Source organism: Xyrauchen texanus, chromosome 9 (genome assembly GCF_025860055.1).
Source record: "Xyrauchen texanus isolate HMW12.3.18 chromosome 9, RBS_HiC_50CHRs, whole genome shotgun sequence".
NCBI lineage: Eukaryota > Metazoa > Chordata > Actinopteri > Cypriniformes > Catostomidae > Xyrauchen > Xyrauchen texanus.
The window spans coordinates 11,306,984-11,322,074 of NC_068284.1; the positions used below are offsets into that span (position 1 = coordinate 11,306,984).

At 36.2% G+C, this 15,091-nt stretch overlaps 1 protein-coding gene across 1 annotated transcript; it reads left to right on the forward strand.

Moving 5' to 3' along the window:
• Window positions 1-2,618: 2,618 nt before the first annotated feature.
• Window positions 2,619-15,058, forward strand: LOC127648786 (choline-phosphate cytidylyltransferase A-like). Its single transcript, XM_052133549.1, has 9 exons — window positions 2,619-2,851; window positions 5,154-5,276; window positions 5,356-5,455; window positions 7,113-7,229; window positions 7,497-7,648; window positions 8,123-8,201; window positions 8,522-8,664; window positions 8,802-8,990; window positions 11,446-15,058. Exons 2-9 carry the CDS (start codon window positions 5,169-5,171, stop codon window positions 11,674-11,676), a joined length of 1,119 nt encoding a protein of 372 aa, XP_051989509.1. The 5' UTR covers window positions 2,619-2,851; window positions 5,154-5,168; the 3' UTR covers window positions 11,677-15,058.
• The last annotated feature ends 33 nt before the right edge of the window (window positions 15,059-15,091 follow it).

Below are 15,091 nucleotides of genomic sequence, written 5' to 3' on the forward strand. Positions count from 1 at the left end.
CACGTGTAAAAGCGAAATAAGGACCCAGTTTAGGCGACGATGAAAGTGCCTGAGTAAACATAATTGGACACGTCTACTCATTCTTTATAATGACTTTTTTCCACATTTTAGAATTGTAAAGTGATCAGAATCATGAAATAACATAAAATGAAGCATCGTAATAATGTAGTGACCAAAAAAAGTTAAACAAATCAAAACTATGTTATAGTTTAGTTTCTTGAAAGTAAGGCAGGTTAAGACAACTTTATTTATACACCAAAATACAAGATACATCAAATAAGTTAAGAATAAGAAATGCAATATAAAAATAAAAAGTAATACAATAAACACAATTTTGATATATAAATGTATTAAAATGTCAATTATTAAATTGATTCACTTAGCAGACACTTTTATCCAAAGCGGAATACAACACAAGCGATTCATCCTATGACAGCAGTAATATGAGAAGTGCTGTAATACAAAGTCGCAAATTGCTCAGAGAAATGCAAGTAGAGAGAGGTGGGTGAGAGTGATAAAATTACATATTGAGAATTTTGATGATACCATGATTTCTGACTTGATTTTTTTTCCTTTGGTCTTTAGACCCCTGGAGTTAAGGTATGTGTTCACCTTGAGAATTTTGTCTTTTTTTGCCAAAAGTAAAGACCTCTGTCTTGTTGTTTAACTGAAGGAAGTTTCGGTACATCCAACTGTTAATTTAATGAATGCACTGGCACAGAGAGTCTATGATTTATCGCCCATTTCGTGAAAGGGGGTGTTGTATGCTTAGCTATGGTACGCAATTTGGTTCTTTTTCATAATTTGGCCTAGTGGGAGCATATGCAGGTTGAACAGGAGCAGTGCAAGAATTGAGCCTTGTGAGACTTCACACATCATGAATGTCCATTCAGATTCATAGTAGCCTATGTTCATATAGTAACCCCTCCCTTTTAGAAATGACCTGAACCAGCTGAGGACCGTCCCAGAGAGCCCTACCCAGTTTTCCTGTCTGTCCAGGAGAATATTGTGGTGCTCGACAGTGTCAAAGGCAGCAATGCGGTCTAGTAATACCAGCAATGATATTTTGCCTGAATCAATATTTAGCCAATGATCATTAAGCATCTTTATGAGTGCTGCTGTTGGAAACCAGAATGGAAATTGTTCAAGTAGCTTTTCAAGTTTAAGAATTAGTTCAGCTGATTGAAAACAAACTTTGGAATGATCTTGTCTATGAAAGGAAGATTTGAGATTGGTCTGTAGTTGTTTAATATGGCATATACTATTGTTTTAGGAGCGGCTTAACACCTGCAGATTTCAGGGACTTTCAGTGATACCTGGGGGCTTGCAGCAAATGAGTGGGAGAGCTTTGTTCCAGGGTATACCAGTTTCTCCAAGGTCAGAAGTGGGGATGTTGTCAAGAGGGAGAAAGTGTGAGATGAGAGGGGCTGTGGCTCTGGTGTTTCTGGAAGCTGAAGTAATTATCTTGGTTTTCTTGGCTTTTTTCCAGAAATTTGTCCTTGGGTGCTGAATCTTGGAAGTAGCCACCCTTTGCCTAGAATCAGCTCTAAACACTCAACTTAATGAAGTATTTACAATCATGAACTCCTTCACTTCCTGAAGCCCTTTAATATTCAACAGTATTGAAGAAGTTCCAGTGTATGAACAGTAAGTTGACTGGTTTTTCTTCATCTATAACTCATCCATAAAACATTTTTTTTAATAAAACATTTAGTTTTGTAATGAAATCCATACATAGGCACATAATGTATATATATATATATATATATATATATATATATATATATATATATATATATATATATATATATATATATATATATATATTTTTTTTTACAATAATTTAAGCGTAAGCTTTTAGATCAAAAGGAATTTTTAAAGGAATATTCTGGGTTCAATACAAGTTAAGCTCAATCGACAGCATTGTGCCATAATGTTGATTACCACACAAAATTATTTAGACTAGTCCTTCCTTCTCTTTAAAAAAGCAGAAATCTGTGTTACAGTGAGGCACTTACAATGAAAGTGAATGGGGCCAATTTTTAAAGGGTTTAAAGGATGAAATGTAAATCTTACAAGTTATAAAAGCATTACAGTATTATGTCATCATGGACACATCATAAAATTTTATATAACTTTACACAGAAAAGGTTAGTTAGCGAATTTATCAAGGTAAAATCATGTTAACACGCATATTGTTTATGAATTTTGAAATTATATTTTAATGTTTACAGATTGAACCCATTCACTTCCGTAAGTGGTTCACTTTAACATTTGAAACTTACTTTAAAAGAAAAGAATGAGTCGAAGTTATTATTATAATTATAATTATTATTATTATGTATAGTAGTCAACACAAATGCAGTCAATTGAGTTTAACTTGTATTGAACCAGGAATATTCCTGTCAGATCACCTGTGAAATTCAGTTAAGAGTGTTCAAACATTTGACTGGTGGTGTATGAAAGAAATCAACTCATTAATAGTGTCATTACTAAATAGTTCTTTTCATTTGTGATACATATGACACTATGCTCTTAATCAGACGTCTTTGGTCCATAATCCCTGAATTTTCTGTTGGCATGCAGGAAAAATGGCCGGACTTTTATTTTGAAATCATAATATCTTAGCTGCCATCTTGGAGCTGAATTAAGTCGATCCAGTCGCATTGGTGGCTTCTGTCAAATCGGAAGGGCTGAGATCACCACCATTAAGTTATTTAAATCCCAAGACACTCCCAACTACAACCAGACTTCGACCTGTCAACAACACCTAAGACATCAAAAAGACCTTAAAGACCTTCAAAGATCCCTTTAAGACCATCGCAGCCCATTACGACATTAAAGCACAAGGGTAAGAAGCTATTAATAGTGTTTATATGACTATATATGTGTCCTAAAGATAGACAACAAGAACCAGCGAGTGTTTCCTGGCCCAAAACAAAGCATTAAAGTGTTTATGGCTCGTCTCACGTGCGTCTAACATGGTATCAGAGATCAAGATGCCTGTTTAAATAGATTCACTACTGTCACTCTTAGAAACACTCCTGCTCATTACGTATCAGACATACACCTCCTACATTTAGTTGTATTTATCTTTATCCCTTTGCATTGACTTGGAATGCACTTCATTTATTTGGTAGAAATGTACTGCATTGTAATGCATGTCCCCTGCCACTAAATCTATTACTATTCTTCTTGTAATTGCAACATACACTGGCACAGTTGGGACTGCTGTTAATAGTATGCATGCTACAGCCCTTGGGATGATTCATTCTCACTGTATGCTGTTAGATTAGAGAATGAAACAGAGAAGGTTTGTGTTGGCTTAATAACCTAGATTGCTGGATATATCTACTTCTCAATGTTATCCCTGTCAGATCTCTAAAATAGGGTCCTATGTAGATGTGCCAGTTTTAGGCGTGTCATAGGAGATGTAATGCTGTGTCCAGGGCACATTCCTCAACCCTTCACTTGAGTCACTCATGCATTCATCCTGATAAGAGTCAAGGCTCTGTGTTCAGACAAAGGAATGATTGGAATGAGGAAGGATTCGGACAAGGTTTGCTATAGGCTCTTCCTGGACATGACCATCATGTTGATGTTGGTTTTTAAAACTGCGTTTTTCTTTTACTATTGATTTGACACACTTACTTATGAGCAATTTTGACTTGCAGTTTATCACTGCTAAATGCTCGAGCTAGACCGATATATAAAATATATAATTTTTACCGATTAATCGGTGCCGATAGTTGTTTCTTTGAACTATCGGTTATTGGCTAAAAATCAATGGCGAGGAGTTTAAAAAAAAATGTATTCGTTTGGATGGTTTGTTTCTGCAGTATTACAGCGGCTTCTAGAGGTAAAATAACAGCAATTACTGACACCTCATGGGGATTTGATGTATACAAATCTTTTATTATTGACATCATTCATCCACATCTTATTATTTAGATTAGATAATCAAGTGTTCTAAATTGAAAAAGTGAGTCCATGCAAAGAAAAATATTACTAGATGGAAGCGTCAGCATATACATTGTGTGTATACAAATAAAATAAATGTATATCTTCATTAAAGCACAAAAAATATATTGGTAAATACATTTAGAGCATTGTAAAAGATCCAAGTCTATGTCATTTCAAAATAAGAGTCCTCAGTGTATTTCCTGCTTTTGTGTATTTATGCACCAAATCTGGCTACACAAAAAACTGCATCTGTGATTTTATACATTTTGGACTCCTGTAGCCTCTATGTGTCTGTGCCCATTATAGTAAGGAAATATTTTTTAACATTGTTTTTAAAAACAATCGGTTGATTGTTAGTTATCGTCTTTTCCACTACTTTAGTTATCATTTCGGAAAATCCTCTATCGGTCGATCTCTACTAGATGCCACATTATTTTGATACTTTTCAACATTTTGGTGAATTTCAAGAAGGTCATATAGATTTCACATCAAAATAAAAACCAATTCTATTTTACAATTACATTAGCCTATAAAAAATTTCTAGGCCTGTTTTTTATTTATTATAATTTTTTTGCATTGTTTTCATGATAAATAAGCACATTTCCCCAAATATTTCTCATTACTGTAATGTGGCAATGAAAATCATTCTGTACAGTGTCGCAATGCTGTTTTTGAAAATCTAAATTCAGAGCAAGACATTTTTAACCTTACATTACTGTTATGAGAGTTGTGCTTAATGGTCATGTAAATAGTCACAATGCAAAAAAATCGAAATATTGTTTCCAAAATTTATTTTTTGTTTTTATTTAGGGGTGAAATATGATCTGGACATGTCTTTTCAAATCATGTTTTTCTTTGTTTTACAAAAAACATTCCATATGGAAAAGATTGATCAAAAGATCGAAAAGATTACCGTATGTTCTACCTGAAATGTGTAAGAAATATATGTTGGCATAAATGTATATGCAAAATTCATAGAAGATTCTTTTATTTATCTTGTATGAAATTCATACCATGAAATTGGCCACTTTCATAGGATGAAACCTACTTTAAGTATGAGATATGGCAGAACATCCAGTATATAAACCTGGTAAAGAAGAAAGGTCTGTATGACTTGCAATATCCATCTTATAAGCCATTTAAACATCATTTACACTGTTTTTTGGGGTTTTGTTATTTGGTCTTTAAAGTCTCACAGAGCCTGAATGGAGGCCCACTGTTCAGGACGACAGTCCAGGAAGAGAAAGAGAGAAGGATCAAATGGAGAAGCAGAGGAGGGCGAGAAACCCCTGAAGTTCAAGCGTTGCACAGTGGTGAGTGGGATAAAGGTGAAAGAGAGTGTGTATGTGTGTACAGATTAGAGATGGTATTGTTATGTTTCTCGCCCCTCAGGGTCTGAAATACCCAGCTCCATATGCAGACGAGATTGAGTCAGTGGAAGATAAGCCATATCAGCGTGTCACCATGGAGGAAGCTCAGAGGGGCACTCCACGTAAGTTATTTGTCCTCTGAAACCAAATTTAGTCAATTATTTGATGGTTCTAGACACACCATACCACTTTAGCTACTATAGAAACTTACTACAGAAATTATGGACTTTTGAATGATAAATTCCTTATTCTGTTCATCATTTGTTAGTCACTTTGGATAAGTGTCTGCTAAATGACTAAATTAAAAAGTATCACAGCATGCTTGTAAGGAAGTTTCTTAACTATGAGCACTTTTGGTCCTGTGGACATTTAGAGAATACACTCCCTTAAAACAAGTTATTTAATTTGCCTGCTAACAATGTCCAACAGTGGACATACAACATCAGGAGAATTCTGTCATTTGTGTTCTGAAAGTGAATATGAACATGAATATTGCCACCACAATACATCTCAAATGATGTATAGTTTTTTTTTGTAATAAAATGGCAGATTTCTTTTGTCTTGGTAAGGCTAATTTCATAGGTAGCATTTTATGTATCCAAAATACTCACAATACAAAAAAATTAAATAATAATAATTTGCATAGTAATCTCACAAAATTACAGAGTGATTTTTATTCACACATCACTTGTCTCAAGGACGCTCTTCACTGGCACTTTTTTTAAACTTGGTAATTTCCTCCCCTTTTCTCCCCAATTTTGTACGTGGTGGTGTAGTGACTCGCCTCAATCCAGGTGGACCACGAGGAGGTTAACCCAACGTGACTCTATCCAACGGCCAATTGGTTGTTTTGGAAGCCTGACTGGAGTCACTCATCATGACCTAAATTCGAGAACATCCATTTTTTATAAATAAATAATTTTGGGAGCCTGGGTAGCTCAGCATGATTTGACGCTGACTACCACCCCTGGAGTAGCGAGGTCGAATCCAGGGTGTGCTGAGTGACTCCAGCCAGGTCTCCTAAGCAACCAAATTGGCCCATTGTTAGGGAGGGTAGAGTCACACTGATGGGTAACCTCCTCGTGGTCGCGATTAGTGGTTCTCGCTCTCAGTGGGGCACGTGGTAAATTGTGCGTGGATCGCGGAGAGTAGCATGAGACTCCCGTGCTGGGAGTCTCCACGTTGTCATCTACAACGAGCCACGCGATAAGATGCACAGATTGACATTCTCAGAAGTGGAGGCAACTGAGACTTGTCCTCCGCCACCCGGATTGAGGTGAGTAACTGCGCCACCATGAGGAACTACTGAGTAGTGGGAATTGGGAGTTATAAATTGGGGAGAAAAGGGGAGAAATAAATAAATACATTTCACACAATCAATATTGAATTAGTTTCCATCTTTAGATTATCATCATTTTGATAATGTAATAATTATTTTGTGATGGATATTTTAATATTAAAATCTGGGTAAAACAGTTAGATCTATACATAAAAGGTAGTTGATAAGTAGGAAAACAATTATAATGAAGACACGGATAAAAGTAAATCTAAAAATGTCAGTTTTAACAAAAATAAAACCCTGGGAAATGGAAGTGCATATTTGATCTTTTAAGGAATGTTTATTTAAAAAAAATATTCATTTAGTTTAATTGTTCTTTGAAATTATCACACAAAAGTGTACATGCAAAATTATTTAGCCATTATCAGTTCTGAATGTGTGTCTAAATTTAGTAGTTGCTTTGATGCCATGAAATGTGATACCCTCTTTTCTCCTGTTAGCTGACAGGCCTGTGCGAGTGTATGCTGATGGTATCTTCGACATGTTCCACTCAGGACATGCCCGTGCTCTAATGCAGGCTAAATGTCTTTTCCCCAACACTCACCTCATTGTAGGCGGTAAGTTTAGTTAACATAAGCATGTTTTTCTATTGATCATTGAGTCTTTGTTTATTTGAAGGTACTGTATTTCTCCTTTGTTGGGGCTTAATGCTTACTATTTAATTACAATTATTATTTTTAAAGGTGCTGTGAGAAATGTTTTAAATGTACTTCCTGAAAGTTGCCAGCTGCAGTTATTGAACTAGGCTTCATTGAGAATTGAGCACAGAGCCCATGTTAATGTCAGAGCTGTCTGCATTAAGTGCCTCTTCCACCTCAATGCAGTGTGCAGCGATGGCCTCACACACAAGTTAAAGGGCTTCACCGTCATGAATGAGGACGAGCGCTATGATGCGATTAGCCACTGTCGCTATGTGGACGAGGTGGTCCGGAATGCTCCATGGACTCTCACACCTGAGTTCCTCACCAAGCATCGGGTAAGAACTCTGAGAATAGAACAGTAATAAATGTAAACAAACACCTTTAGCCCTGACTATATTATGAATATAGCACAGAATCAAGTTACTTATTGCTTCTATAAAATTGTTACTACATATTAAAAACATTAAGGGTAACACTTTAGAATAAGGTTCCATTTGTTAATATTTGTTAACTACATTATTTAACATGAACTAACAAAGAACAGCAGTTATTAATCTTGGTTAATGTTAATTTCAACACCAAATACGTGTACTTTAACATTAATGCAATATGAACTAACAATGAACAATTGTATTTTTATCATCTAGCATTAGCAAAAAAGATGAATAAATGCTGTATAAATATATTGTTGATTGTTAGCTCTTGGTAAATAATGCATTAACATTATTGTAAAATGTTACCATATTAAGGTCACAAGTTTTTATTGAGTTTTCATGTTTCTGATAAAAGGCTATGTTTTGATACCTCAGATTGACTTTGTGGCCCATGATGACATCCCATACTCCTCAGCTGGCAGTGATGATGTTTACAAGCACATCAAAGAAGCAGGTGAGGACAGCAAATAGAGAAACGGGTCTTAATTCTTTTTTTTTTTTTTTATGAGAAAATCAATGACCGAAGAGTTGTGCATCCCAGTTTTAGTTTATAAGGCTTGATGCCAGTATTGAAAAACTATTGGATTGGATTTGTGTAGCAGAATGTGGAGTTATTGTATGGTAGTTTTAAAAGGTCTATCTGGAAACTAATAGGTTTTAGGTTTATTATCCATGAATTGTAACCATTGTGCTCTTGAGCAAGGCACCTTGTAATAAGTGCACTGGCTACATGCTTAATTAGTGCACATATCTCTTTATTATGGGCTTCTACAGGAATGTTTGCACCAACCCAACGGACAGAGGGCATTTCGACCTCTGACATCATCACACGAATCGTTCGAGATTACGATGTGTATGTGCGACGTAATCTTCAACGTGGCTACACCGCGAAAGAGCTTAACGTCAGCTTCATCAATGTGTGTGCTCTTAAGTTTATTTATTTATTGGCATAGCATGGTTTCAAATTCAAGACTAGATTGTCTTTGACAAGTAATGCTTTTGTCATTAACGCTAAAAGATAAATGGTTTGTTGTGCTTTATTTCTGATGCCCAGGAAAAGAAGTACCACCTTCAGGAGCGTGTGGACAAGGTGAAGAAGAAGGTGAAGGATGTAGAAGAGAAGAGTAAAGAGTTTGTGCAGAAGGTGGAGGAGAAGAGCATCGACCTCATCCAGAAATGGGAGGAGAAATCCCGCGAGTTAATTGGCAACTTCTTGCAGATGTTTGGACCGGAGGGAGCATTGGTGAGTGACTTGTTTTGAGACAAAGAAAAGCTCTGTTCCAAAACGTCTTGATCTATATAAATGTGCTGAATGGACAATTTGATCCATTCCGATGCATCTAGTTGTTTTTCACCATCTCACACCATGAGCGTCTGGCTTTTTTGTAGAAATGAGTATTATAAGAATTGTATGATTCTGGTTCCTCTTAACAGTTCCAGATCCTTAATGGTTACATTATTGATTATTTTAGTACTTTAGAGGAAGAAATATTTTAGATGATTTGATATTTTAACAGGACAGACTCTTGGAAATGGTGTGTTTACACAGTCTTTTTAATTAATATTATTAAAAACAGTTCAACTTTAAAAACATGTCTTGGTGCACTTTTATTTGCTTTATCCTCTTGCAATCCATCTATTTTTTTGAATGCAAAAATGTTAAAAACTGAAATGTAACCTAATAAGTTACCTACAGGAAACATCTTCAGTCACCACTCAAAATAGAACTAAGGCTACGTGTACATTAATCCGGATACATTTGAAAACTGTGTTTTCATTTCAAACTGTTCTCCGTCCACACTAGCATTTTCAACCGTTTTCCAAAAGTTGCTCATCCACAATGAAACGCATGAACATGCTTAAATCATGTTACTGCGTATGTGGAAAATCCCCTTGCATGTACGGTCTGAAACGCAATTGTCCTCGTGTTCTGTCACCGGACACCAATTCCGAGTAGACTTTGAAGGAATGCAACATTGAAGGAATGCAATGTGATGGTTGTACAAAGTAACATTTATTTTTTAACAACACTGTCAAAGTGAGTATCAGGTAGTACAGCGCCGCTATAACACGGTCCGCCATCTTGATTGTTTTGGTTGGATAGATCACATGACTGCATCACATGACAACAAATACATCATCATTTTCAGATATATCTGTTTTCACAGTCCACGCTACAATGCGAAAACGGCATTTTCAGATGTATCCACTTCAGAGAGCGTTTTCAAAAAGCTCAGTTTTTGCGGACAAAAACACTATCTCCGTGTGGACGGAAGGCCAAAACGCAGAGAAAAAGATGCGTTTTCAAATGAAAACGTATTAGTGTGGACAAGGCATAAGATACGTGGCACAGTTGCATCCAATAGATTTTGATGTTAGCATGTTGCTAAGCTAATGATGCTAATGAAGATAACCATCGATTTATTATTTTATTATTATTATTTTCTTGCTTGCCATCTTGGAAGAATGCTATGAAGCAATTTCACACGTTGCACTTCGAAATGTGTCAAGTGCGCATCGCATTCACAAACTGCATCTGAAGCTAAGGCAGCTGACCTAGTGCCTTGCTGCCTAATCAGATAATGGCTTAACCAACAGCGTTTTTATAGAAATGGATCTCTTAAGGAAACTAGTCTCAGAACAGTTTGAAAGGCACCGTAATTTCATCCTACCTTAATTTCATCCTGAAATTACATCCTGATTCATCCAGAAATTCATCCTGAGCACATACCCTTGAGTACTTAGATATTTTACTGCCATAGTGAAGTAAGAACGTAAATTGTATGTACTTTGGCAAGTATGTAAAACAGGACTGTATCCTTGAATTGTTTCGGTGTTTGCATACTTGAGGAGCATATGTTTCTTCCTACTACATTCAGATTCCTACTTTCATTGGATATTTGAAGAACACCCATCCCGGTTTGAAAATGGCCACAGATTGGGAAACACATTTTATTGTTCCACAGAGACCTATACTTTGAGGATTTGGCCAAAACAAGTTATCCTATAAGGGAGCATAATGCTAAGACAATTAGGTTTTGTGCACCTACACTATACATTATACACTCGGTCATCTGATGTTTGAATTCTCAAAAGGTAGTATCAGAGCTTTTATTTACTAAATGGAATCATTTGCCATTTTCAGCTGATGAAAGTGACATTTCAAATGCATGCAATGTGTTGCCACTTGCTGTAGCACGTAACCCAGCCTCTTATATCTTATGGAGTTATAGTAAAGCAATCATCTCACATTTGTAAGGTACTATCATAACAATTGTTTTGTCGACCCACCATCGCTGGCAGGTAATCCTGCCCCTTCCTCTGCGTAGAGCAAGCTGCAACCATTTAAGTCCAACATTCCACGCTTTGTTATTACGGATCATCCGGGTACTCGTAGTACACTTAATTTCCTTGCATTTTCAGTGTCAATACAGTACTTACACTATAATATGGTGTTGAATAGTGCAGAAGTATGTGATTTAGAATGCAGCTACTCTTTTGTAGCCAACATTTTCTGTTGATTGTTTCAAGTAGACTGCTATAGACACTACTAAACCAACAGGCGAACACGAAATTTGTGAATCCATATGTATACTAGCCATTCTTGGACGATTTCAGTTATATAATTTACATCACAAATATCCATTGCTTCACTCAAGCTCTGTTATTGGCCCACTTTTCATTTTCCTTTCTAACAGAAGCACATGCTGAAGGAGGGTAAGGGGCGTATGCTACAGGCCATCAGTCCACGGCAAAGCCCCAGCAGCAGTCCTACACGAGAACGGTCCCCCTCTCCGACCTTCCGTCTACCTTTCTTCACCAAAACCTCCCCTCCCTCCTCCCCACACCACAGCACTGCGCTGGCCAGCTACACCTACGCCGCCCGTGGACATGGAATAAGTGAGGATGAAGAGGATGACGAAGATTAGAATGCAACAGTACTCCATGCATCTGTCTTCCAAGACTGGCAATCTGATCTCAGAAACTAAGCAATCCTTAAACACTCAATCGCTTTGTGTATTTTTGCTAAGGGTTATAATTGAGCACACCGAGGTCACGGTCAGACCTTAGATGTTCTTGTTCAGAACATAGTGACCATAGTCAGTTGCAGTTTGTGAAGGTTTTAGGTCATCGTCAGTGATGAGATGCGATTATTTCAACTTTAGCATCTTGTCTTGAATTATGCAGGATTGACAGGGACTATTTTGTGTTTTAGAATGAGTGTACATGGTATTAATACATTTTATTTTTGTTGTTGGTTTCAGAGTTCCGATTAATATGATTTTAATGGTCTTATAATATATAATTGTTAGAAATCACATAGGTGATGTTGTATTTCCTGGCATGGGCAAGATTGGCGTGCAATGTCGAAATTGCTGCAACTTTGCATGCACAGTCTTTATACAAGAGCTTAAGATATTATTGAAGAAAATGGTTATAACTGTAATTACATTACACAATACAGTGGCAATAAAAAGTATGTGAACCCTTTGGAATTAGCTGGTTTCTCCATTAATTGGTCATAAAATGTGTCACAAGTATATACAAACAGAAGTTATAATTGTGTGCAGAAGCTAACAACACACAATTATAATCTCTCATGTCTTTATTGAACTCATCCCATTAAACATTCAAAGTGCTGTGGAAAAAAGTTAGTGAACCCTTGGATTGAATCACTGGCTTATCCTCCTTTGGCAGCAGTAACCTCAACTAAGCGTTTTGAGGCTCTCTTGAGGTCTTTCCACAGCATTTCTATTGGGTTTAGGTCTGGGCTCTGACTGGGCCACTCCAAGAGGTGGATTTTTATAATTTAGTTTTGAAGCCATTCTGTAGTGGATTTACTTCGATGTTTAGGTTCATTGTCCTGATGTATTACCCAACTGCACACACACTGCCATTACCCTGAAGGATATTTTGGTACATTTTGTTCCCTTGATGATGGCAAGCAGTCCAAGCCCCAAAGCAGCCCCAAATCATAATGCCCCCTCCACAATCCTTCATTGGGATGATGTTTTCATGTTGGTATTCAATGCCCTTTTTACTTCATAAGTAGTGCTTTATGTTCTTCACAAACAATTCAACCTTAGTTTCATCAGTCCAGAAAACATTTTCCCAGTAGCGATGTAGAGTGTCAAGGTGGTCTTTGGCAAACAAGGCCCATAGCAATGTTTTATTAAAAAGCAGCAGCTTCCTTTGTAGTGTCCTGTCATGGACACCATGCCTGTTTAATGTTTTCCTTATAGTAGACTCATGAACAGAGATGTTCCAATGATTCCTTAAAGTCTTTCACTGTCACTCTATGGTTCTTTTTTACTTCAATGAGCATTCTGCGGTGTGGCCTTTGAGTCATCTTGGCTGGATAGCACTTCTGCGGAGGGTAGCCACAGTACTAAATCATCTCCATTTACAGACAATTTGTCTAACTGTGTACAGATGAATAATTAAGCTCTTTGAGATAATTTTGTAACCCTTTCCAACTTTATGCAAAGCAAATAATTTTGATTGTAGATCTTCTGAGATCTCTTTTGCAAAGCATGATCCACGTCAGCTGATGTTTCATGTGAATATCAAACTCAAAATGTATGAGTGCCTTTCATAAGTCAAAGCAGCTCTAACCCACACCTCAAATCTCATTTCAATAATTGGTTTGCCAACTCCTGACTCAAATGAGCTTTTGTGTAGCATCATTAGCTTAGGGATTCACATACTTTTACAAACCTACACTGTGAATCTTTGAATGATATATTAAATATGTACAAGAACAACACAATAATTTGTGTTTTTAGTTCAAACTAATTGCGTATATTCATTATTGTAACATAGATGAAGTTCAAACCAGATTTTAAGATAAATGTATACATAAATGCAGGTGATTCCAAAGGGTTCACATACATTTTCTTGCCACTGTAGGTAAAAGTAATCAAGGATGTCTTTGATTTTAACCTGCACACTACCAGGGATGTAAAATGAAAGCTTGCCCAAATGACTTATATATATATATATATATATGTGTCCTGCTTAATTACTTTTAACACAACTACACAGATGGTCAAACTTTAAATCATCTATTTTGAAAAGAGGTTAAGTCATACTGTAAAAAGAAATGAAATGGCATTTACGGTTCTTTATGTACTCTTTTCATCTGTCACTTTGATTGATAGAGCTTTTTAGAAACGACTTAAATGTACTGGGTTAAGCTCAGTCGACAGCATTTGTGGTATAATGTTGATTACCACAAAAAGTTATTTAGACTCATTCCTCCTTTAAAAAAAATAAAAAGCAATAATCTGGGTTACAGTGAGACAATTACAATGGAAGTGAATGGGGCCAATTTTTGGAGGGTTTAAACAGAAATGTGAAGCTTATTTTATAAAAGCACTTGCATTAATTCTTCAGTTAAAACTTGTGTATTATTTGAGCTGAAACGTTGTTTAAATTGTAATTTTTACTATAGTTTTAGGGTTGTTGATGTTGTAAAATTGGCTAACTTTACACAGAAAAGTGATTTTATCACACTAAAATCATGTATGTCTTGTGGTTAAACTTTTGAAAAGTATTTTAATGTAAAAAAAAATTGGCCACATTCACTTCCGTTGTAAGTGCCTCACTAGAACCTTGTTTATTGCTTCTTTTAAAGAAATTGAGGTATGAGGCAAAATTATTTTTGTGGTAATCAACATTATGCCACAAATATGGTTGATTGAGCTTAACTTGTATTGAACCCGGAACATTCCTTTTAAGTTTTAAGGGCTAGTTAAGTTGAGCTTTTCAACTGAAGCTTGAATATTAGGCAAGGCTTGTACATGATAAAGTTCTGCATGGAAGTATTGATAACTGAGAAATGAGACGAAGGAATATTCTAGGTTAAATATGATTTAAGCTTCTCAAATGCTGTTGATTAAACAGAAAATTTGTCCCTCAATTTGTAAAAAACATGTTGGCTGTTACACACTTACAATGGGGTATGAATGGGGCAAACAAACAAGGATTGCCCCATATTCATTCCTTTTAAATGGATTTGTGTCGTTTTTTGTTTATATGAACGGAGTCGTCATAATGCGGTAATCTACAGCATCTGTGACTTTCAGTCTGACAGCGCTGAATTAGAATTTTACCCAGAACATTCCTTTAAGGTCATTCATAGCCTTGTCAAGATTATTTATGAATATCTACAGATTGCAAGGGTCAGTTTTAGACAGTATTTGTTTAAAATGAGATTGTACCACCAGTGATTGTTACATTTTTGTCTTCTTTCATAATTTGATGGGAGGGCAGAGGCGAAATAAACGGCTGTCCAGACTTGCAAATTTATGTCTGAAGCTTCATTTTCTTCAGATGTAATGT